The sequence below is a fragment of the Perkinsus marinus genome, assembly GCF_000006405.1.
Source record: "Perkinsus marinus ATCC 50983 genomic scaffold scf_1104296935302, whole genome shotgun sequence".
NCBI classification, from domain to species: Eukaryota; Perkinsozoa; order Perkinsida; family Perkinsidae; genus Perkinsus; species Perkinsus marinus.
The window spans coordinates 196063-219271 of NW_003214508.1; the positions used below are offsets into that span (position 1 = coordinate 196063).

A 23209-nucleotide genomic window follows, 5' to 3' on the forward strand; every position below is an offset into this window, starting at 1 on the left:
AGTCGAACGAGAGGCACTTTCCGCCTGTGGGTTCTTGCAATACGAAAAAGGTGTACGAGGTGTACTCGACGAAATTGAAAGTTCTATGACGAAATCAAAGGTTCAAAAGTCGAAATTGAAAGTTCTATTGACACGAACTTGAACTTCCTATGATATTCTCGTTTCGGATTCGGACCTCCAACTTCGCGCGTCCCGACGAAATTGATGGTTCAGAAAGCGAACTAGATGTTTAAAAGGTGTAGATTAATCGGGGTGAACTCAATCTCAACGCAAGCCGAAATCTTTGAATTTTTGACCCTTGCCAATGGCAAGTTGCCGTAAAAATGATTCATCGCCGCAGATCGAGGCGCCTGTTCGCACGAGATATGTCGACGATTTTTAATCCCGGTGAGGGTGTTGCGATCGATTCGTTACAGCGCACGCAATATGATATCGATTAACCGGGAACACAATACAGTGCACGCGCGCACTTCCTCCCTTCGTGTTTTTCAAGTCGCTCCGTTTCACTGCGCTCTCAACGGAGTGCGATTTCGTGCAACTTGTACGACAACCGCACGTGAAGGAGTTCGAACTAGTGGCTCTGGGTACGGCGGGTCGGAGGCCAGCCTACTCCAGAATAACAGTGTAAACCCCTAGCCCGATGCGGACCGCATTACGCGGTAGAGATGTTATTTACCCTGGGTATGGACGCTATACCGTGATTAATAGTGACCTAGGACACCAATTCTAGGGACATCGTCTGTTTGGGCCCGCGTCTTTGTATTAATAAACTGCGCGGGGCGAGCGAGAAATCACCTTGACTATTCACGATTTCCCCTGAAAATCTGGATTTACCCCAGATATCGTTCCGCCTATCATGAGGAACGGGAAACCTGTGGGGCTGATGCTCAGGAGTCTATTTGGTTGCATGTTATTGTGTCGTAGGTTTGCGTTGGAGCTTCCCGAACAGCACACCACTGTCGAACTGAGATCCACTTCACGATAGAAAGGAATCATTTCTCTTGGCTGTTGCAGCACCGTTCGTTTTTTAAATGTAGTTGGTACCTCGGTGTCACCAATTCCGACACATCAGCGGATCTATTAAGTCAGTCTCGGCTCAGTAGCCACTGTTGGCCTCCTTCGTTAGCTGCATGTGATGGAGGGTATGATACAGGTTCTACTGCGAGATCAATATAGGCCATTGTATTCGCTCGCGACGTCTACATTATAGAGCTATGAATGCTGGCATGTTACTAGGCCTTATCGATAGAGTCCACTTAGGGATGTGGCACACTTTGATACATTCTCGTCCAGTTCTGTAAGAGGGACATGTATAACGTCGTGGTTGCCGGCTCAGCTGTAGGGGTAAGAGGTACAAGGTAGTAATGTGACGTATGAAGCTACTGGAGGTGGTGCTGGTATGTAGGGTCGGGTGTGGGGTCTTCAACTCCTTCTTCAATGTGACTGAGACTACGGTATTGACCCATGACTTTTTGATGTTATGAGGATGCAACTGCAGGCTCATCAGCGCGCTACTTTTTGAAATAATCAAAAGTATATAAATGACAGACTGAGTTGGGAGAAAGCTCTGTTGAGCTCATTGCATGCATGGTCCACAACGCTTTACGGTGTGCTAAGGCCTTGTAAGCTGGATAGCGTTCTGAGGGGCTGGAATTTCGTGGCGCGCGGTAGACGATCCGATGATATCGACAGTACCTAATGTTAGTATAATGACCATGCCCTCTCCGCCCGTGCAGTTTCTGAAGTCTCTCATTTGGCTTGTGTATAGTCGAGTACATTTCCGTAGTACTGAGTAGTAGCATGTCCTCCTCCTCCTCCTCAACAGAGTGCGAGCAGGCCTTTCTGGATGCAGTCCACCACGTCTTCACTAACTGGACTGCTCTCACTCTCGCGAGGGATAACTGTGACTGCAATCCTAGGTAGGCATAGACAGTGTTGGTAGTTGACCTAGGAGCCTTCAGGGAGGCCTCACAGCGTATCGAGAACATCGCAGAGTCGGTGATTGCTGATCTACGGGCTGGTGGAGCGAAATTGTCTAGTGAGAACAGCGATCAAGTAGCCAAGTTGGCTGATAGGCTCTTCGAGATGATCGCCAACAGCTTTCAAATGGTAGTAGTAGGGGGAGGGGGAGCGGCGGCTGCAGCGGGGATCCCTACAGCGTGTGAGACTGAGTATATTCGACAGACAGGCCGTTCAGTGGTGTTGTTTGCTATTCGAAATCAGGAGAGAACAAGATCTTTGTTCCTTTCGGTGGAGTTGAGTAATATATATTAGAGTTCCACTCGTTTAGCGTGAAGTGGCGTAATACTCCATGATAATCATAGGACGTATATGTTCCCGCGAACAGCGGTTATACAATTGTTTCCTTGCGAAGTGAAACGTTTTTCATATCACGGGTGAAACTCTATTGGAATTGGTGGTTAGGGCACTGTTGTAGATGTACTGATTATTATTCTGTTGAATCTTCATTGGTAGCTGACATTGTGATGAGGTTGTTGGTAGGTACTAGAGGACGGCTCTGATGAGGATGTAGCTTATATGCTCATCCGACTGTGGGAATCGTGTAGTCGAGGGGATCTTGGGGTGGCCAGAGAGGTCGTCAATGCTACACAGGATCGTGATCAATCTAAAGTGGGTTCATCTCTAAGTGCTGGTGGGCATGAGGATAGCCCTATGGGATTAGTAGGTCTTGGAGCAGTGTGCTGAGGAAGGACAAGGTGAGGCTGATAATGAGGAAGAGGAGGAGGAGGAAGTCCCTTTGGCTGAGCAAGGTAGTGCTATCAGTTCTCTCTGTGTGGGCATCATGTTGAGTGTTAGAGGGTCAGCATAAGGAGCCTGAGGTGGATGAGGATGGCTTCCAGACTGTGACTAGAGGTCGTCGCCGTCGATAGCTGCCTACCCACTGTTGTTGTAATACGTTCCTTTCCTCCATCCTGTTGTTGCTGTTGGTAGCAGTACTGATGGGGTTAAGTTTGCATCGTCTCTGCCTTTTATAAATGGCACTTAAGCGTGGGGCGAGCGAAGAGGCTGGTAGCAGTCGGAACAAAAGGAAGAAGAGGGAGGAAGAGGATGATGATGGTAATAATAGTACTTGGTGACAGGACACATGCTGTTACTCGTGGTTACGTTCAGAGGAAGTAGAATCATCATCGTCGTCGTCTGGTGAGGAAGGAGATGATGTAGAGAGCGGCAGTAATACTCCTTTGGAATCGGCTACTTGGAGGTTCATGTTGCATTGTTAGGTGGATCCGACTCGGACGACTCTGGTTCTGATGGGGGAGGCAGTGAAGGAGAGGAGGAAGAGGAGGAGACCGGCCGTTCTCCAGGGAAGTCACCGGTAAGTGTTGTGCGGCGGGTTGGTTGGCTGGCTGGAGTGTGGTGTGGTGCAGTCTAAGGTTACCGCTATGGGATTTGAGAATGACGGCTTTGTTGTTGATGATGAGGATAATGAAGGGAGTGATGATGGTGATGGCTCGAGTGATAGTAGGAAGGGGGCTCGGGAGGTAGATGTGAGTAGTAGTTGTTGTGGTCAGCAGGCTCTTCTAGTGAGGATGAGGCTAGTGATCTAGATCCAGATGATATCGATGATGGGGATCTCCTTATCGTCAAAGAGACCAATCCTGAAGCGTAACCATGTTGGTCAATGGGTGGGTGTAAATGCCTGTATCAGATATGCCCGTATTATGGCGAGGAAGGCCGCAGCGGCTAAGGCGGGCGAGGGTAATGCCGACTCGGGCGGTGCGGCTGTGGGAGCTGAAGGTAGTAGTAGTAGTAGTAGTGGCTGTTGTTGCTATTAATGCATTACTATGTAGGTGGCTCGTCTGCCGCGGGTGGGACTGGCGGGGATAGCTCTGATGATGATAGTCTATTGGGAGGAAGGAAGAAGGGATTTTCCAGGCTGAAGAAACAAAAGTGAGTTGAGCTGATCATGTGAATAGTCCTTATCACGATGGTTACTTTCAGGGACTTCACCAAAGCCCAGCATATAACGGCGACCTCTGCTGATGCTCTGGAAGATCGTTTATTCGACGATGACGACTTTGCGGTAATAACATTCATCGAACTTGCGTTGGAAAGACGTCGTAATTTTTAGGATGTCGCGGGTGGCGGCGGTGAGCAGGGTAGATCCTTGGCATCGCGGGGGGACCGCAGGGATGAAGATTCGGATAACGATTCTCTTGCTGATTTCATTGTAACTCGGGTGGGAGATGGATTTCGTAGTGGGGTCTGTGGCGATCGTCGATCACTGATGGAAAGTCCCCATATTTTTACTGGTGTGTTACAGCTAGTAGTGTTTGACGGTAGTCGTTTGACATTGTAGTTCTGCATATCATTTACTAAGGATCGTTTCACAGGTCCGTGAGGCTGGTGATGCAGGGCGTGACGATGATGACGATGATTTACCGAATAGGGGACGTGAATACGCTGAACGGTAGGCCAGCGTGAAATTGGTAGCAGGAGGTGGAGGGATGGTCTCAGATACGGAGAGGACATGGCGGGTTTGCTGCAGGAGATCGATGTAGAGGTCCCGGGTTCGAATCCCCCCGACAGCCGTATTCCCCTCAGGAAGTATTTGGTGATGCTCGAGTATTGAACCTAGCAGCGGGTCGTATGTCGGCTATGCAGCAGCAACAGGAGGAGGATAGGGATGTTGATATGGCTGAGGGTGGCGGTGTTGCTACAGCTGATCCTGAGAAGGATCTTGAGGTCCTTCGACAGCATGGAAGGACATCGTCGTCTATGGTTGTTCTCTATGTAGGCTCGATTTGATCCTGAGGAAGTTGCTGCCAGATTTGTCACTGCGAAGGACCAAGCTATAGCTAGGGCCAATGTAGAGTCTATGCATGATTGTTGTCGGTCAATATTGCTGGTCATCAGATCCCTGAGCGTTATCAAGCTGTGTATGGTCCTAACACTGCGGCCCGATGCATTGCAGCGTTTAAGGCGGTCCCTGTAGCGGTGGGAGCTGAAGGGGTAGTAGGGTTGATGTCCAGTTGTGGCAGGAGGAATGTGGTTGTTGGTCTTAGATGGCATTGGACCCAGCTGAGGCTGAGTCGGCTGCTAGGGCTGCTACTGATAAGGAGATGTATAATCAGGAGTGGAGTATAGAGGCTAAGTGGATATATGCCAAGATTAGGGAGAGGGTAGTAACACTTCATACCACTCCATCTCGAACCAGCTCTGAATTCGATCACGTAATGGTGTGCTTGGCTCCTATCAGGCGGATGTGTTCGCGAATCCTGATGCCTACTCCACTACTCCAGCCTCCTACTCCCAGGTCTTCGCTGATGACACCTACAAGTGCGTCCCTCCTCCCCCCCCAACACAGCTCGGCATACCATATTTTTCGCAGGTTTCAGATCATCCCACTCATTGAAGTGCTCCTTAGGGATGTCAAAGGGCGAGGTTATGAGATACCCACCATATGGAACGGGTAAGGGGCCTCCTTTCCTTTGCAGTGTGGTGATCGTTTTTTGTATAGGATGTTGCGATGTAAGTATCGTCCAGTTCTGGAGGAGCAGGACCTCTGGACTATCATGGACTTCGATAGGCAGTGGGTTGATATAAAGAAAGTGAAGCAGAATATGGCGGAGAAGCTCCAAGGCTACAAGGAGTAAAATATGCCATGTTGTTTACAGTGGAGGAGGATGTTGTTGTTGTGGTCTCAGTTCGTTACAGCGTGCCTTGGACATCGACAACGAGCTGATGGAACAGGCTATCACTGAGCATGCTGATAAGGAGGCCATGTCGCCGGAGTTACGGGATCGAGTTGTGAAGGTAGTAGGCATTGTACTTCCTCAGGGCTGCTTCTACTGATGGGTCTCAACTTTAGGCCAACAGCCAGATAACGATGATATTGGCCCGTCTGGACGACCTGTCGAGTTCACAGATAGAGGAGACCTACGCTGAGGCTCTGAAGGATATTTCTTTGATGATATCGGTATTAGCCTGTAGTAGGTCGTCGTCGTTCTTGGTGACACCACTGATGTAGGTCCAAGTGGAGCCTAAGCTCCGGCGTCTGGAGAGCACGGGGCTGCAGAGTTTGGCTATAGTGCACAAATCTCATTTGGTAGTAGCACATGTTGTGATAGTTGTGGTATTACTAGTGTGGGAAAATACTCACGTGATCAACTACATGTGTGGGTGACAATATAAAAATTCGCCGACAAATGAAAAATTTGGGGAATTATTGTTGGTTTCTGTACACTCTTACCATTGCGAGGAAACTCCTGGGCTCAGTTGAGGAAAGCGAACATATATTCATACTCCAACAGTGTGTGTTACCACCTTTTATCTCAGCGTGTTGACGACTCGTTGTACAGAGTTATTACGGATGCCGGCTTGGACAAGGCCCTTGAGGAGGTCATCGGTATGGACTCTCAACAGGTGTGTTCCTATCGTATTTCTTCATCGTAGTATCACTTTTCAACAGCTCGGTGAGTCCCTCTTGGTTGGCCACAACTTCGCTCCAGCAATCATCGACCGACCCCCTCTAGCTGACTGGGTCCATGCCCAATGCCAGGGCAAGTCGGGTCTCATCTTTCACAATGAGAGGAGACTGGTCGACGCTTTAGCTCAGTTTACGGCTAGGAATATAGGTGAGACTGCAGTTCTTTTTCTTACCAATTTTCTACATCTTCTTTACAGCATCGGATGCTGGCACTCGTCGTTTCTTCCGTCGAGCACTGTGGCGTCGTGCTCATGTGTGTACTATGCCCGTGGGCAACTTCAAACCGTCCGCAACCTCCCCGGACTATCTGGTCACTCGGCTGTGTATGAAGCCTATCTGTTCCTGTATTGGTCCTACTTGGTCGAGGATCTGTGCTTTGGAGGCTCAGGGCTCTATCACTGTTGATATCGTCTGGGCTGATTACGAGAACCCCGATAAGATAGTCGTAGATACTTTCACAGAGGCGCAGATGTCTTCTAACTACAGTCTAATTTTCAAGGCTATTCAAGCACTAGAAAACAACAAACCTGTACCGTCTGGGAATCATGGTGTGCTTATGAAGTACTGCCGACTTGGACTGCTTCTACATCAGTGGACTCAGTCTCGTCGGGCGAGCGCGGGTGTGATGGTATCGGAAGCAGTAGAACCTAATACGTTGCTTGGAGAGGACTGTTATTTGCGACGCCTTGTTGAGATGTATGCTATTGGGCAAAGTGACTGGCGAGAGTTCGTCTTGGGTGCGGCCAGGCAGGCGGTGCAGAGCATTTACATGAGTATGAGGAAGGAGATTAGGGCTCGTATGAAGAGGGAGTCTGATAGGATCATCGCTGAGAACTGCGTAATGAGGCTCTCAAGGCGTAGTGAGGCATTCGAGATGTGTTGTTGTTGTTATGGTAGGCTGCGGCACTTGGGAACATCATAGGTCGCCGAGGCTATGAGCCTAGCACTGAGGCGGACTCTGCTGATACCAACGCGGAGGATGCTGCTGGTGCTGGTGAGGATGATGATGAGGACTCACCTCATGGGGGGATGGATGATGTTGACTTTATGGAACGTCAAAGGGATATTGATCGACAAGTGGCATTGAGGAAGTTGAAATACTTCAGAGCCTCAGCCGTCGTTATGGAGAAGTAGGAGGAAAGCTTTTATTACGTAGGGTGTACACGTGTATGTGGTAGGGTGCAGAACGGGACGCGGTGCCACTTGGTCACTGCTGATGTCGATGGGACACTCCTTGATGTCACACAACTTGACTGGTTAGTAGCGCCCAAATCAGGTGATGACGATGATATTGATGGTGTGGTATGGAGGTCTTCTTGTTGTTGTTCTCAGCTGAGGATCGCCACAAGGCTGATATGAAGAAGTTCGAGGATAAGATATCTCGATACGTCCCAGCAGTGGTGGTGGTATGTGCTATGGACATCCGTTGTAGAGGCCTCATGAGGGACCTCTCTGATAGCTGCTCTTGGGTAAGGCTCGTCAGCCTTGGTGTTGGATGATGATGGCATTCAGTTGGTGTCGACCCACCCTGTACTGAAGCAGAGTAAAGCAGTGTTGCCATCCCCTCAAGTGGTGTGGGGTGATCCTACTATACCCCGGATCGTTGGTAAGTCCTTATGGCTACCTATGCTCTGTTGATGGTGTATTCAGCCATGCGCTCGAACAAGGCTGAGAAGGATGGCCTTACGTACTTGCAGAGGCTTGGTCTGTCGATGTGCCGGTGGGTGCTGCTATTGAGGTGAAGTTCGATGCATGTGTTGTTGTGGTAGGTTCATGCAGGACCCCCTGGCTGAGACTGTACAGTTGTGGTCTGATGATGCTAGTGGCCACAGTGCCTTACAGGACATACCACTTGATTCGTGCCAGGTAGGCGAGGGAGCTCTACTGCTTTCATCCACCCGTGTTCAGGCCAACTGTGATCGGTTCACGCTCCGGGAGGCGTTGTCGCATGAGATTATACGTCGTGTGAATCAAGTGGGAGTTGACCTTAATGTCAGTGCGAGGTGTCCACATCGTGCTGGGGTGTTGAAGTTTGTGGCCGGCCTTGGTCCTAGGAAGGCGAACATTCTATTGAGGAGGAGCGGTAGGGTTGTATGTTGTTGAACTCTGGAGAGGTTCCTTGATGTTGTTGTCAGATGTGGTCGTGAGAGGCCTCGAAAGGGAGGATGTCAGTGAGGCCTGGAAAGGGCTCAGCCCTCGACAGGTGGGCTCAGCCAACAATATTAGGCTTTAATGAATCGTTGCTCAGGCACGACTACGGCAGTTGCTCGGCGATGTGGTATGGCAGAATTGTCAGCCTTTCCTGAGGCTCTCGCCTGACATGGAGAAGCTCTTGCAAGCAGTAGCTGCCGGTAGGCTGGTCGCTGCAGTTAGTGGTGATCTACCGCGCCGCTTCGACAGGTAAACGCAGAAGCTTCAAGAAGAACAGGCATCGTGGGAAGACCGACGCGGATTGGGATAAGAATGAATTCGACGAGTCAGAATGGAGGCATTAATTTCAGTCATTCTCAAGCGTCGTATTGATTTCAGGGCGCGCGGAGTTCTGTGTCCGGTCCACGGCGAAGACGTAACATTCGAAGAGGTCCTTGCCGCTGTATCGAACCCCCATCCCTTCGAGTTGACACGATTGGCTAGGGACACCTGGCCAGGTGAGGGCTGTAACGTTGAAGTCGGCTACAGTCGCTCTTCTCAGTTGCTAAGGAGGCGTGCCGTATTGCCTGGCATTCCTCGGGAGCGGCAGATGCATCTGACGAGAAAAGCATGCTCTCGCTCATAAAGAAGCGTATGTGTCTACCGGTGAGCTGTGTGGTCGTGGTCTTGGTGTCGGACAGTCATGGTCATGATCTCTTTTAGACGACTATGCAGGACTTCGAGGCGGTATCGGCTAATTTGGAGGGTCTCGTTGATGCTATGCTGAGTAGTGATGATCTACCTGAACAATATACTGATCATGAGGTGCTGTGCTTCTGAGGCGACAATTGGAAAAAATACGTCTGGTGTGTTCAGGTTGACAAGGGGGCATTGAAGGCAGAAATGGTCGGGTATATAAAGCATGATATTGCTAGTGAGATTCACAGGTTGGTCGCCTCACTTGCCCATGGGGATATCTTATTGCTGTTATCAGTCCATACTATAATTACTCCTCTCGTTGGGAGCCTCCTACGGCGCAGGCAGTGTTCGAAGCTTGTACTGGTGAAACGGCACAGTCCCTCAGAAAGGTAAGGAATTGATTCGCCATAGGGATTGTCGATGATTTATTGTCAGAATACTGTCGTACAATGTGAAGTGATTGACGGTAGCTTTAACGACAAGGTTAAGGTTCGATTGCTCCAGAATCGCTGTGATGGGCTCTTCTTCAAATGGGATAAGGTAGGCGTATCCTTGAGTGCATAGTCGTGGTGGAAGGGTGTTGTCTGTAGAGAAATAACGAGATAGAGAATGCTAAAGGCAACTGGAATCAGGGCGATCTCCTCACAGCTCGAGTCACTCACATAAAGCCGGATGTGTACGACTCTGATGACCACGACAGCTACCTCAACTGTGTGAAGAGGAGTTGTGCTGGTGTAGGTTCAAGGTGGACGTAACTGTTGAGGACATCACTGATTATGAGCAGAGGGAGATAATAGATCAGGATCCGAAGTTGGTCGCTAAGAGCGATGACTTCCGGTAGGTTGTTGGGTACCTTGAATGACAGCTGCAGCAATGGTCTTAGGGAACTCCGCGGCCTCGGGAAGGTGGTGGTCACTCAGAAGCAAGGTCTTGATGCTGCCGCTTCTATTCGTGGTCGGCGTATCATCAGACATGACAACTATAAGGAAATCTCCCACAGTGCTGCGATGGCCGTAAGCACTGGTCAGTCGTGTTTCTGCTGAGTCCTTCTGTGTTAGTATCTTGAGTCGCCCTCCATCCCAATAGGCGAGGTCCTATTCCGACCTAGTACGAGCCATCAAGGTCATTACATATGCATGATCAAGATCAAACAAGGTGAGTGATTATGTTCAACGACTTGATGTAGAGCTTTCCCTCAGGCAACAGAACCAGCACTGATTGGGTGAAGCAATTCGTCTTCCAAGAGGCCAAGAGTAAATTCACTCAGCAGGCAGCTCAACAGAACACCCTGGGAAATGCCAAGATGGTTTATAAGGTTGGTCAAGGCTCGTCCTCTGCTCTCACAGCTTCCTCTCCGTTTGCAGTTGCCTGGAGAGCCTGAGGAATTTGACGAGTTGGATCAGATCAAGGCGATGATTGTCGAACCGTGAGTCCATCCGCATTGGAGACGTTACGTGAGGTTCTTATTGATAGTTATATGAAGTATCTCACGGACTTCACCAATTTCGATAAGTATCAGGGCGGTAACGTGGAGCAGGTTAAGAATCTTGTGGTAGCCACCAAGTTAAGTAGCACTACTAAACATGTAAGTGGTCAGTAAGAGGGGAGGCTTGGCAGTGGTTTGTGAAGGTTGCGTATTTCCTTACTCTGGACGAAAGGAAACCTATGGGAGGTGCTGCAGTGTTGTTGTGGGCTGGCAAGAGGGATCAGTCGGGAAAATATGCCGTTATTGAAGAGCCTGTTCACATCACCCATCGAGGGTAGGGAGCGAGCACTTTCTTAGTCCCAGACTGGCGCTCTCTAGATTCAAGCTGTGGAATGCTGGTCCTTTCAAGAGCGTCAATCGCATGATACAGTGGTGGAAGCAGGAGGGGTTCTTCAACCGGAAACAGTACGTCCTCTAGCTCCGTCTTACCTTAGTAGGGCCGTCCGGGCAGATATGTGAAGGAGTATCGGGATATTGCCTTGAAGCATCAGGCGGCCGTGAAAGCCCAGCAAGGGGCGCCTCAAGTTGCTGAGGAACAGAACAGTAAGCTGTCAGAGTGGTAAGGAGGGCTTATCATACGATGTCCAGATAACGACGAAAAGAATGGCAACGATACCTGGAAGGACTGGAAGGTATTTTTAACAACTGTTGTTGTATGGTTAGCATTTGGGCGTTTCTAGAGCTCTGGCCAGTCTTGGTATGACAATGGAGACAAATGGAATAACGGAGGCGGAAGAGGAGGAGCCTCGTGGAAGCCGAATGACTGGGGCAACTCTTGGGGTAACTCAAGTGGTGGATGGAATCACAGCAATGAAGGAGAAAGGGGGGACAATGCAGGCTGGAAATATGTACAACGTCCACTTCAGCACTCATCGATCGTCTTACATAATCGATGTAGAATTACCAGTCGTGGAACCAAGGTAACAGTGGTGGCAACTTCGACAATTGGCGGCATCAAGGAGAGCATCAATCCTACGGTGGGAAGAGCTACTGGAGTGGCAACAATGATGGTGGTTGGACTAAGGACGAGTGGGGACAGTGGAAACGCACCGGTAGGCTACATTTGAGTCTCGACTCGAACTTCATGACCCTCTCAGGCGGTGGTGGCGGTGGTGGTTCTTGGGAGGGATGGCACCGCTGATGTTTGTCGCGTCGAACGTATAACTACAATCTCGAAGAGAATGTTGACCATTCACCATTTATCTAGTACAATAACGGTCTCTATCCTTCTCTTTTTGTGTTCGTTTAGAGGTTCAGAGGTGAGTACGAACCCGTGACATATGTCAGCGCGGCAGGTATGACTAAGCCCATTCCTACAGGAGGGTGTGAATCGCATATTCTCCACCCTTGAGGCTGCCAATGAATACAATTAATAATATCAGGGAGAATCACACGTTCTCAAAGCTCGCGCAGCCAATACCATTGGGGAGAATGTCTATGCTACCTCAAGGTATGCCTTAGTGTAATCAATTCCTCTAAGAGGGGCCGCTATGCCACCTCAAGGTATGCCTTAGTGTAATCAATTCCTCTAAGAGGGGTCGCTATGCCACCTCAAGTTATGCCTTAGTGTAATCAATTCCTCTAAGAGGGGTCGCTATGCCACCTCAAGGTATGCCTTAGTGTAATCAATTCCTCTAAGAGGGGTCGCTATGCCACCTCAAGGTATGCCTTAGTGTAATCAATTCCTCTAAGAGGGGTCGCTATGCCACCTCAAGTTATGCCTTAGTGTAATCAATTCCTCTAAGAGGGGTCGCTATGCCACCTCAAGGTATGCCTTAGTGTAATCAATTCCTCTAAGAGGGGTCGCTATGCCACCTCAAGGTATGCCTTAGTGTAATTAATTCCTCTAAGAGGGGTCGCTATGCCACCTCAAGGTATGCCTCAGTGTAATCAATTCCTCCAAGAGGGGTCGCTATGCCACCTCAAGGTATGCCTTAGTGTAATCAATTCCTCTAAGAGGGGTGACTATGCCACCTCAAGGTATGCCTTAGTGTAATCAATTCCTCTAAGAGGGGTGGCTATGCCACCTCAAGGTATGTGAATCTCAATGTGTGCCCTGGTGCAGGCTGCCAATCGAACCAGCTAACTGGTTAGATGGGAAGACCCATTACGCTAGCGCATCCCGAGGTAACCCCAGTTTCGACTAATCCCAGGATTCAGTCTCACTGACATCGTTGACAGTCAGCAAGGCAGCGAGGAGGTGCTTCGACCGGAGAGTTGAGTCGATCACTGTGTGACAAGACTTGTGATCCTCGCCCAACTATAGACCACCAAAATAATGTTCCACACTAGATGGTTATTGACAATTCGAACCAGTTGATGACCGTGGAATGGAAACGATCTAATCAATGAGTGTTAGCTATCCACGATGGTGACAAACGAGTTAGGCATCCTAGTAGGGTGCATGTCGAATAGGTATCAGTTAAAGAAACTGGATGAGGCTCCTCAAGAGACGGGAAATTTTCACCTAGAGAGACAACACGCAGGCAATTGGCTGTGCCACTGGAATGATTTCATACGAGTGATTCCCGTACCCTAAGCCGCGATTCTCTAGGGGGACTTTTCAATATTCGTAATGACAGCACCAGCAGTAGATGCTAATATCAAGATCTACCTACGTTGTAGACCGACCGGGAATGCTACCAATAGGATACATCCATCTGTTGAAAATAATACGGTACGATCCTCGCTCAAACGCCGCTTGGGAAGAGTTTATCCGGCTCAGATCGACGTCAGGGTAGGACCTGATGAGGATGAGCGAGGCATTGAGGTGACCAAGGTGAAGAAGAGTCTGTTGCCGCCACTTCGGGCATCTTCAGAGCTATATAAACAATTCTCGAAATCGGTACCGCTTCAAATGCGACAAAGTGTTCGGAATGGCTGCTCGCCAAGATGATATTTTTGACGTCGTAGCTCGGTAGTAGTTGAAGCGATAACTGCATGCACGAACGAATGAGTTCAGACCAACAATAGAAGAGTGTCTGAAGGGAATTAATGGAACGATATTCGCATACGGCCAGACCGGGTCAGGAAAAACCTTCACTATCACTGGAGGCACTGAAAGGTATTGAATTCTTCCCCACTCATTGCTAATGCTGCGAGTCATACAATAGGTATGTCGATCGGGGAATAATACCTCGATCTGTATCATACATATTTGAACGCATCGGGAAGCTCAGTGACGCGCAGTACAGAGTAAGAGCATGTGGTGGCCTCAGAAGTGTATTCTGAGTTTCCTCGAGGTGTACATCTCTTATCTTGAAATATACAATGATAATGGGTACGACCTTTTGTACAGGGAATCAGATGATGTCAGCGAACTGGTAGAAAAATAGATTGATAACACTTGAGCGTGTATTCATCAGCACAACTTGCCGTCCGTCAGCTTACAGGAGGATGAGGACGGGCAAATGCATCTCCGGGGACTTAGTGTCAATACGGTACCTAACGAAGAGGAAGCATTGAACCTTCTATTCTTGGTAACCTCTCGCTGTGCGAGAAAAACTAGCGATGCTCCCAGGGTGATACTAACAGAGTTGTAGCAGAGACGCCTATGAACGATTCCTCCACGCGGAGTCACTGCATGTTTATAATCTGGATCGAAGCCACAATACCAGGTCTATTTCGACAGCCTTCTGGACGACGCGGAATAGAGATCAGGTTCGGACACTGTTCGCCGAAGCAAGCTCCATCTGGTCGATCTGGCTGGTAGCGAGCGCATCAAAAAGGTTACTCACCCATCAGCGCTAAGTGTTAATAATTAACGCTTGTTAGACGCAAGTCGGCGGGCAGCTCGCGAACGAGTCGCGGTTCATCAACGTCTCCTTGCACTTCCTTGAACAAGTGAGCTCTGATGCTAAGTCGAATAAGGCCAGGCTGTAGGTCCTCAGGTAATTGTATGTCTTCATGAGAAATCAATAGGGAAGCGTAGCCACATACCATACCGGAACAGTATGATGACCAGCGTACTCCGGTAGGCTCTAGGGTGGTATGGTGGGGATTGAAAACGACCCTGCAGGGATTCCTTGGGCGGCAACTGCCGTACTAGTATGATCGGAACACTCTCAATGGACGGTCGCTCCATCGAAGAGAGTAAGCCCTTATGATGATGAAGCGCCACGTTGTGCTGCAGGTATTAGTACTTGCCGGTTCGCACAGCGAGTGGGCCTCATTAAGAACGAGGCTCGCGTCAACGAAGAGGTGAACTTGACATCATCCAATTGTCCCATGAAGTGGCCCGGATTAGATCGATCCCAGCCTGCTCATTCGGCGCTTGAAACGACAGGTTGCTGAGCTACAAGAGGAGCTCAGAATTCTCAAAGGCGACCAACAGGTGTGACTGCGGTCAGTGTTGGTCTAACTGCTTAGAATGAGCGTCTCAGGAAGAAGTTCTCACCTCGGAAGATCTGTCACACTTGAGGGCCTTGGTAGAATCATACATAAAAGATGGTGAATCTACTGACAGTCACCTCGTTTGCGGATCTATGAAGAAGGTGCTTACTATAGAGAGGAATAGATGGCTAGTTGCCCGTGCAGATCCAAGCATGCTTCTCAATACTACGCGATATGGTCACCAAGCCCATGACCGATACTGGTCCTATTATTGCAGCTAGAAGTGCCCCGAAAGGTAGCGATGAAGCCCAGGTCCAACAACTTCAACTACAAGTAGTGCCACTATAGACCGGCATTGGAACAGAAGCCTCCTATTAGATCGCTCAGCGAGATCAGGAGTTGGCGGTCCTACTGGGCATGCTGAATAAAAGTAGCGATTCGGCACTTCCGGAGGGCGGGTGTGATCAGTCGAGTAAGCGAGCTAGTTTGGATATTCAGAGTTCATATTAGGGGTGCTGCTCCTTATTAGGGGTGCGTCCTGCTGTTGATTCAAGTGGTGCTCAGGGGGGAGCCCCACATCATCCTTCAACTGTCGGGAGTGCTGAGTGGCTCGAGCACATCACGGGTACGTGGGCCGAGCTCGACTTACGACAGGGGAGGACTGCTTTTATTAGGGGAGTCACCAGCGACTTTACTCCTTGATCGACAGCGATGCTTTGAACTATTCCGGAAGTCCATTCGCCGCACAGAAACATTAACTGAGAACAAGGAGCTCCTTCGGAAGCTTTGCGAGGAGGCTAAAGCCCTCGGTGGGTACTCAACCACGGTCTGATGTGTACATAAAGATGAGGCAGGTAAGGAGGCCAACACTGCGAGGGACATTGTGAACAGGGAGAAGGAGAGCATTGATAAAGTGCGGAAACGAGCCATTCTACTCGGCCATGATGGAGATAAGGTAAAGTTAGGGAGTTCTACCGTGCATTGAGTTTGATAAAGCTCCCTGAGGAGTACGAGAAGGAGATACGATCGTGTACCCAAAGCATTGAAGAACAGACAGCGGTGTACAAGGCATGCGCTGACAAGCTGCGAGGAGGTAAGGATGTAAACGTTGGTGTTGTCGAAGGTTTTTTAATCAGTCCGATCTGACATTGAGCGCATACAGAAGATGATGGAGCAGAGTCGTATGAGACTTCAGAAAGATTTCGAGAAATGGTATGCTAGTATCAGACGCCACGTAGATGTGAATTCGCTGTCCAAAGAGACCAAAAAAGAAGTAAAGACATATTTTTGTAGAAAAGGCATACGCACGTGAAGGTGTAGATACTCGATAAGGCAGGAAAGGACACGGCTGAACATCTCCGTAAATACGAGGTGGCCAGGGAGAACATCCTCAATGCAGGCAGCTAGTGGCACCCTTGGCATGTCATGCTCCAGTTGAAAGCATTTCTTGTGAGTCTATCATGCGTTTGTGTTGCATATTATACTCCTGAGGGAAGAGACGCTCATGCGAATGTTCATTCTCAGCTTCTTGTTTAGGAATGCTTCTTGTAATGATCAGCACTCAAGGTGGGGATAGAATGGAAACGCTTTTCTACCTAGAGAAGTGTTTCTCATTTTTCCTTTAGTGCCACATTTGCGTCTATCTAGTCTACCTAAACTATATAGACGATCGAAGGTCACTTTCATCTCGAATCGCGGTGTGTGTGTTCCTTCCTGTTCCCCTTGGTTTTGACGCTTCCGTATCCGACTGTGAAATCAACAGTTGACAGAATGTCTCTGAAGCTATGCAGAGAAGTAGTGTATGTGAGAAGGAACGGTCTCGTTCAAGGATACATAACACATAGTAGTATAGAATGCATCGAATCAGAGAGGACACAGAATGACGTGAAAAGCATCTCAGGAAAATACAAGGGACACAGACTTTATTCAGTACGAAGACACAACCAAGTCATCGAGTTACACTTGAAACCACTTCCGAATGCCACTTGCAGAATTCTATGGCCAGCCTGGAGGTTTCCAGATCTCTCGATAAAGCCCAGCTCATACCAGATAGAGCTGCTGCTGGTGTTTCCCATGTGATAGAGGTCCAAACGGGAAGGAAGGATATCCCGATCGCTAAGGTTGAGGCTCTTCTGAATACCATCCAACACACCGCGACCACCAGCGTGGATGCAGAAATGGTTAATACCCTTCTTGAAATCGGGAATATACTTCTTATTGAAAACCACTTTGATGAGCTCAGTAATAGGCAATATATGTGGTCCCATCCGTCTGAAGTTGACAGCGATGGTTTTGCTAGCAACATCAACAATGTTCTTGGCAAGGAAGACTCCCCTATGGCCCTCCTCGTCCTGATCCTCCCACACACACCCGTAGTCCTTCTCAGTTCTGGACTGTTGAGCGCGCACTACGTTAAGTAGCTTATATTTGGCGCGAGTATCGGGCTTGTTGGTGAGAAGTATGGCAGTGGCACCACAACGGAAGAGTGTGTTTTGGACGAGGAAGCCCCTCTCGTTGCCGTTATACACTTGCTCAGCTGTGATCTCAGTAGACACAACAACACACTTGAGATTCTTCCTGTTTTGTAGTAGACGTTGGGCCAGGTCGATGGATATGCCATTAGCGCTGCAACCCATACCTGAAATGTGCTGATGGAGTGGTAGGAAAACTGGTGGGAATCATACCTGATAGATTATACGTCAGAACGTCACTGCGCATACCAAACTTGTGAACAAGCATGGCACAGAGAGAAGGCGTTGGGGAAACCATAGAGCAATTTACGATTAGAATCTGAGAATAAATATCTTCTCGTTGTCATGCAATGAGTATTGTCTGTATAGCTCACGTCAATGTCCTTAGCTGTAATGCCTGTTTTGTTCATGAGGCCTTGAAGGGCACCACTCATAGTGGTTTCCCCCTCGAAACGAGAGTCGGCTAAGGTAGAACTCCACCTCTGGCCATCCTCGAGTGATTTGATCTAAAGCAGATGACGCCATTAAGAAGTTGAAAAGGCGTGGTATGGCCTTGCCATGTTGGGAGGGAAAGCGGTATGGTCGCTGGTGCCAGAATTGACCAGAAGTTTGCGCATGAAGTTGAGACTGTCTGGTGTGAAGTTCTTATCAGTGGAGAAGATTTTGATGATCTGTTCACGAGAGACCTTCCAGGAGTCGGGCGGCATGAACTCGCAGTGGTCCATGCAGTAGACGTCACGTTGGGAAAAGAGGTTGCGTTGGACAAGGAACACAAAACTGGCGAATACCAGAGCAACAACACCTGAAGACATTTCATACCGTAAAAGCTTCAACACTCAGTTGAGTTCGTACTGTTGTGTTGAAGCCATCCAAGGGCATCCCCACTGGTGATGTAAGAGAAAGCGATAGCCACCATGGCCATGAGAATCGCCCACAGTATGCGGTATCTGAGTGATAAGGCGTTATGCTATGTAGAGGAGAAGGAGAACAGCACTTGTAGAAGGCTAGAGTGATATAGTCCACGAAACGGATGGTCCATGAAACTCTGTTATCGAAGGGGACTGAGGTAGTTGGCTCGTGGACCTCGGCGAACATCGGGGCGGTGGCCGTAGGAGGAGCAGTAGAGACGGTAGCTGACATGAAACGAGGAACTACTGAGCTTGGGTATGGAAGGGAAATCAGGCGGAGGAGAAAACAATACAGTGAGTGTATAAAATATAATAAAAAATATCAATTATAGCAAGTATGTATAATTCTGTTATTCAAAATAATAGTAGTAGAGAAACGTATTTTCTGAGAGCTGCTCGAAATTCGGCAAGTCATTTGCTGAGGACTGCAGAAATACAACTTCATTCGGAACTGAGTAGTCGACTATCAATGGACCAAAGCTCGCGGCTGACCTCTGTCTGAGCCGTGCCATTTCAAGGTCCCACGTCTAGCGTTAGGTCCGAGCCCTAAAGTTGGGGTTCTTGAACTATTAAGGTTCTAAGGTTAGAGGCCAGTGGTCGCCACAGAATTACGGACAGCCCACGCTGAGCGAGATTTTCGGCTAAAAACCCGCGCAGGTTCGAATCATCCCAGAGGTGATTTTCTCTTCATTTTTCAAGTCGTGACACCTTGCGTTGTCCTCCCTGAACTGAACCCTCCTCTATCTCTATCATGGTAGCCCAAATACCGTCACTGTTAGAGGCCTTTGAACGTTATGCTAAGGAACAGGATGTTGAACACTTTGAAAAACTCGAGGAAGTACTAATACGGTGACACGTTGTGAGCTCCCACATGCTCAGCGGCGGCTCAGGTTATGCTAGATGGCCTGTCAATTCCAGTGTTAGGGGATCTGTCATTTCTAAAGGACTGCAACGTGGGGCTTCTGTCTCTCAACAACTGTCAGGTTGGGGTCATAGACCATCCCTTCCCAGAGGGCACCAAAATCGAACGTCTCGAATTAAACTGTAGTTTTCGAACTTCTGAAAAAAATATATGAGTTGTTTTTCAGCCAATAACTTGATTGACAGAAAGTCCCTTGAGGCCCTCGGAAATTTAAAAGACACTTTGCAAGAACTCCACCTCGCGAACAACAAGTAGTAACGTGATGTTAGTACGGGTCTGAAATTCCCATCAGATTTGCCGACTTGGAGGCACTAAGTCCCATACATAAACTTGTCAACATTCGCATATTAAATTTGATCGAGTAAGTTGACGTTAGACCCTTTCCTCGTGCATTTTGGCAGACATCAGCAATCCGGTTGGTGGTGTTGTCGAAGACGACGACGACGAGCAACTGGTGAAAGCCGCGTACCGTGAGGACCTTCTGAAAGCTCTACCCAGTCTCCAGGCACTCGATGGTTATGATAGGAATGTATTGTGGCTGAGTTGTGGATAGGGGAGTTTTATAATCGGTTCCTATTCGGTCAGGGGAAAAAGGTAGTTTTCGAGGACTCCGAGCCGGAGGACGACGACGAGGATGCATATACGAGCGAATCTGATGAAGAGGAAGAGGAGGAGGAAGGGGTCGATGATGATGATGAGGGGGTGAGCCTATTGGAGGTGAACGTCGCGTTACTTCTATTATAGGAGGATGATGAGGAGTCGCCGCATGCTGCTAAGAAGAGGCGAACTGATGCTGTAGAGTAGTACAGTATGACCGTGACTCGCGGTTGACTGACTGCTGGACGTTTTCACTATCATTCTATTGAGGGATGCGTTTTTCAAGTCTACGTGACGACCTTGTAGATGGTCCTCGGACTGTATATTCTAGACAACTACCTTCAAAACGAATGGCTTTTTACTCTACAACTTGAAGTCTCAGTGAGTGTAAAGTGTGCCGTGTGAGCTCCCACAACTAGTTGTAGTGGACCCGACACTCGGGTGGTCGAATGCTCTGTTCATGATGTGGGCCTTATCATACGGTCGTATGAAGGGATCATTTATCCAGAGAGTGATTGGAGTTGCTCTCAAGAGATGATCATAAACCACTCCTATTTCGGCGATACCACGATGAAGTGTGACAGTCTGAGTCGTGTGTCGTATGATATCGTTACCCTTTTGTGTAATGTGTCTTCTGCTAGGCTAAGGTACTTCATTCTTCTAATTGCTCATTCGAACGACTGTTATGAAACGTAACAGTATTAGTAGGCGTAACTATGAAATCCCAAAGTCACTTGGGTTGGGCGAGGAGTTCCAACTCGCGGCCTGCTGCCGAGTGGTGGAATTCGGAGCCTGGCTGCCTGGATGTACTTTACGGTGCTATGGCAAGTAGCCAGAGACTCCTCCAGTAACACGGGTTGAGGTGGGTGGGTTGAGATTAAGCTCACCTGGCCTTAAGAGAAGGCCAGATGTATGTCGGGAGAGGATACTCTCAGTGCAATCAAACGGCCATGAGAGGGAAGTCGACACGCACCAGTGCATGGGTTACAGCTTAGCTTAGCGTGATTCCACCGTTCCTGTGACGTCCAAGTGACGTCACGTCACTTGGTGGCGGTCACTGGCGTGGCGATTCCACAACAGATTACGCCATGGCATTGTCTTACACTTAAATCGGCAACCTATGACAGCAGCCGCTCTTGAGCTTCAGTCAGAATAGTGTAGTCGATAATGATGCCTGTTCAGGTGTTTTTGGAGTTTCAATTTTGTGGTACTCAGAGACGGCGATGACGTGACACATCAGATGTGTAAATAGGGTTGTTTTCATCGTGGTAACAGCTACTCATACTTGTTCATATAGTCAACGAGTTTTGACGGTTACTCTTATGAGCCACAAGTTGTGGCTAATCTCACTGTTGATGTAGAATTCATTTCTGCGTCTCGAGTTTAGGCGTGCGCAAATTGCTCACGCACACGGGGCATGGGCATGCGTGCACGTCATTCCATTAAATCAGCTGTTCGTCGACACCGCCATTGCTCGAAGTTTACGACAGAGTAGCACCAGACGAATGATCGCATCCTGAGAAACAACGGGCTCTCCTTTTACCTAGAGAGGGGACAGTGGATCACACAATGAGAGGTTTACGCTATAAATCGCGTGTAGCGAATTTCTTGCGGAGTTTTTTAGTCGGCCTCGGGTGGAATTCAGTCGTGTTAGTAGGGATTCGACGAGGCCTAGCTGATAGTTGAGACTAAGGGCTATGGAACTGAGTTGTGAAGCTCCAAGGGGAGTCTCGGGAGGGTCTATGTGATATTGAGAGTTGAAATCGGTGTGGTACCTGTGGTTGGTTTTAGTTCCTCTTAAGTCATCCCCTCTCCCGTCACTCCACCCATGCCTTTACTTCCTTGCTTTGGTGCTGGGAAGTCTACCACTGAAGCGGCCACGGTTGAGTCCATGGAGGAAACTGTTCCTGCTGATGCTTCTAAGGTCGAGAAAAGCCAGGTTGTCGACTGGAAGTTGAAGGCCATGTTCTGTGTTATTGGTTGTGTTGCCCTCCTTGGTTGGAACTTCATCCTGGGCGAGCTCGGTACCCTTATTGATGCCTTTGGGGATGCTTATGGAACTTGGTGCTCTCTGTGCTACTCCCTCTGCATTAACGCTGGTCAGTTGATGCTTGTTTGGATCGGCAATCGATTCAGGTTTGGTCCCCGCTTCTACACTGGTTGTGTCACGATGGGTATTAGTATGATGCTCATCGCTGTGTGTGCCATCACCTTCGCCAGGGACAACCAAGCTGCGGGCTTTGGTGCTGGTTGTGTTCTCATCGGAATCTTTGGCTTTGCCAACTCCCTTATGGAGTCCTCGATGTTCGGCCTGGCCGCTCTCGTTGATCCGGTCTGTACTGAGTTTATCCTCATCGGTGAAGGTCTTTCTGGTCTCATCGCCTGGCCATTGGATATGCTCTGTCAGGCAATCCTGCAGGGATTTGGTGTCACCAACTACACTTATCCACGAATGGTGTTGTTCTATGGTATTGGTATGCTAGCCAACTTCGCCACTATCCCTATGTACAAGTATGCTATGCAAAAGCATCCTCTCATGCGTGTTGTCCTCGAACTTGAAGAAGGTCGTCAAAAGTTCGTACTCAAAAGAGAGATGAAGCGCCCTCTTGGTCAAGTCGTTTGGGATACGGTCCCTCAAGCCTTCAATGTTTGGCTCAGCTTCACCATTACATTCACTGTTTTCCCCTGGCTCGTATTCGAGATGAAGCCCTCCAATTTATCTGTCGGTTTGTTCGGTCAGCTCATGACGTATTGTTACCAGGTCTTCGACACTATCGGTCGTTCCTCGCCTAGTTATCATCTCCGTTTGAGCAAGAGAGGCACACGTTTTGCTTCCTTCGGGCGTTTGATTTTCATCGCCTTGTTTTTCCTATGTGCTGAGGTTAACACTAACCCATTGAATCAAGACTGGTTCCGCTTTGTTGTTATGGCGTTCTTTGCTGGTTCCAATGGTGTTGTTGCTTCTTGGTGTATGATACATGGACCGACTCAAGTAGATCAAGATGAGCAAGAGGAGTTGGAGATTGCTGGTTATGTGATGGCCTTTGGGCTTATCTGTGGTATCCTCAGCGGTTCAGTGATCGCTACCATTATCCAACAAACTGCCTTTATGTAAGGCTCGGAAGGTTGAACCTTCTTAACCCTTCATAATCGTTGTATGTTATGTTCTCCATCCATCGTCTCCTGATCCAGTCTTTCAATCCGATGGTTTTC

The 23209-nt window shown here is 48.8% G+C and overlaps 5 protein-coding genes across 5 annotated transcripts; 4 read left to right on the forward strand and 1 right to left on the reverse strand.

The window, feature by feature from the left end:
* Positions 1-1800: 1800 nt before the first annotated feature.
* On the forward strand, positions 1801-2891 carry Pmar_PMAR003336 (Pre-rRNA-processing protein TSR2, putative; the record flags this gene model as incomplete). Its single annotated transcript, XM_002784038.1, has 5 exons — positions 1801-1919; positions 1962-2109; positions 2503-2631; positions 2687-2771; positions 2818-2891. The coding sequence occupies 5 exons, from the start codon at positions 1801-1803 to the stop codon at positions 2889-2891; spliced, it is 555 nt and encodes a 184-aa protein (XP_002784084.1).
* Positions 2892-2996: 105 nt separating this feature from the next.
* On the forward strand, positions 2997-16505 carry Pmar_PMAR003337 (krp3, putative; the record flags this gene model as incomplete). The annotated part of the gene is made up of 46 exons (XM_002784039.1): positions 2997-3078; positions 3133-3192; positions 3243-3337; positions 3390-3483; positions 3537-3627; positions 3671-3759; positions 3813-3912; positions 3964-4045; positions 4094-4201; positions 4356-4432; positions 4480-4519; positions 4567-4707; positions 4760-4831; positions 4879-4974; positions 5028-5144; positions 5222-5301; positions 5354-5434; positions 5483-5614; positions 5670-5778; positions 5834-5941; positions 5993-6070; positions 6301-6387; positions 6434-6599; positions 13358-13443; positions 13492-13545; positions 13586-13683; positions 13729-13830; positions 13880-13961; positions 14009-14089; positions 14132-14245; positions 14287-14383; positions 14427-14494; positions 14541-14609; positions 14657-14739; positions 14785-14858; positions 14899-14966; positions 15013-15099; positions 15149-15259; positions 15303-15431; positions 15477-15570; positions 15628-15723; positions 15773-15907; positions 15953-16053; positions 16095-16191; positions 16235-16371; positions 16419-16505. 46 exons carry the CDS (start codon positions 2997-2999, stop codon positions 16503-16505), a joined length of 4335 nt encoding a protein of 1444 aa, XP_002784085.1.
* Positions 16506-16893: 388 nt separating this feature from the next.
* On the reverse strand, positions 16894-18709 carry Pmar_PMAR003339 (2-pyrone synthase, putative; the record flags this gene model as incomplete). Its single annotated transcript, XM_002784040.1, has 6 exons — positions 16894-17736; positions 17783-17888; positions 17944-18075; positions 18127-18371; positions 18422-18516; positions 18564-18709. 6 exons carry the CDS (start codon positions 18707-18709, stop codon positions 17021-17023), a joined length of 1440 nt encoding a protein of 479 aa, XP_002784086.1. The 3' UTR covers positions 16894-17020.
* Positions 18710-19228: 519 nt separating this feature from the next.
* Pmar_PMAR003340 (casein kinase ii beta chain, putative) lies at positions 19229-20255 on the forward strand (the record flags this gene model as incomplete). Its single annotated transcript, XM_002784041.1, has 7 exons — positions 19229-19315; positions 19368-19521; positions 19566-19650; positions 19692-19760; positions 19808-19928; positions 19985-20101; positions 20144-20255. The coding sequence occupies 7 exons, from the start codon at positions 19229-19231 to the stop codon at positions 20201-20203; spliced, it is 693 nt and encodes a 230-aa protein (XP_002784087.1). The 3' UTR covers positions 20204-20255.
* A 1569-nt stretch (positions 20256-21824) lies between these two features.
* Positions 21825-23111, forward strand: Pmar_PMAR003341 (equilibrative nucleoside transporter, putative; the record flags this gene model as incomplete). The annotated part of the gene is made up of 1 exon (XM_002784042.1): positions 21825-23111. The coding sequence occupies one exon, from the start codon at positions 21825-21827 to the stop codon at positions 23109-23111; it is 1287 nt and encodes a 428-aa protein (XP_002784088.1).
* Positions 23112-23209: the final 98 nt, after the last annotated feature.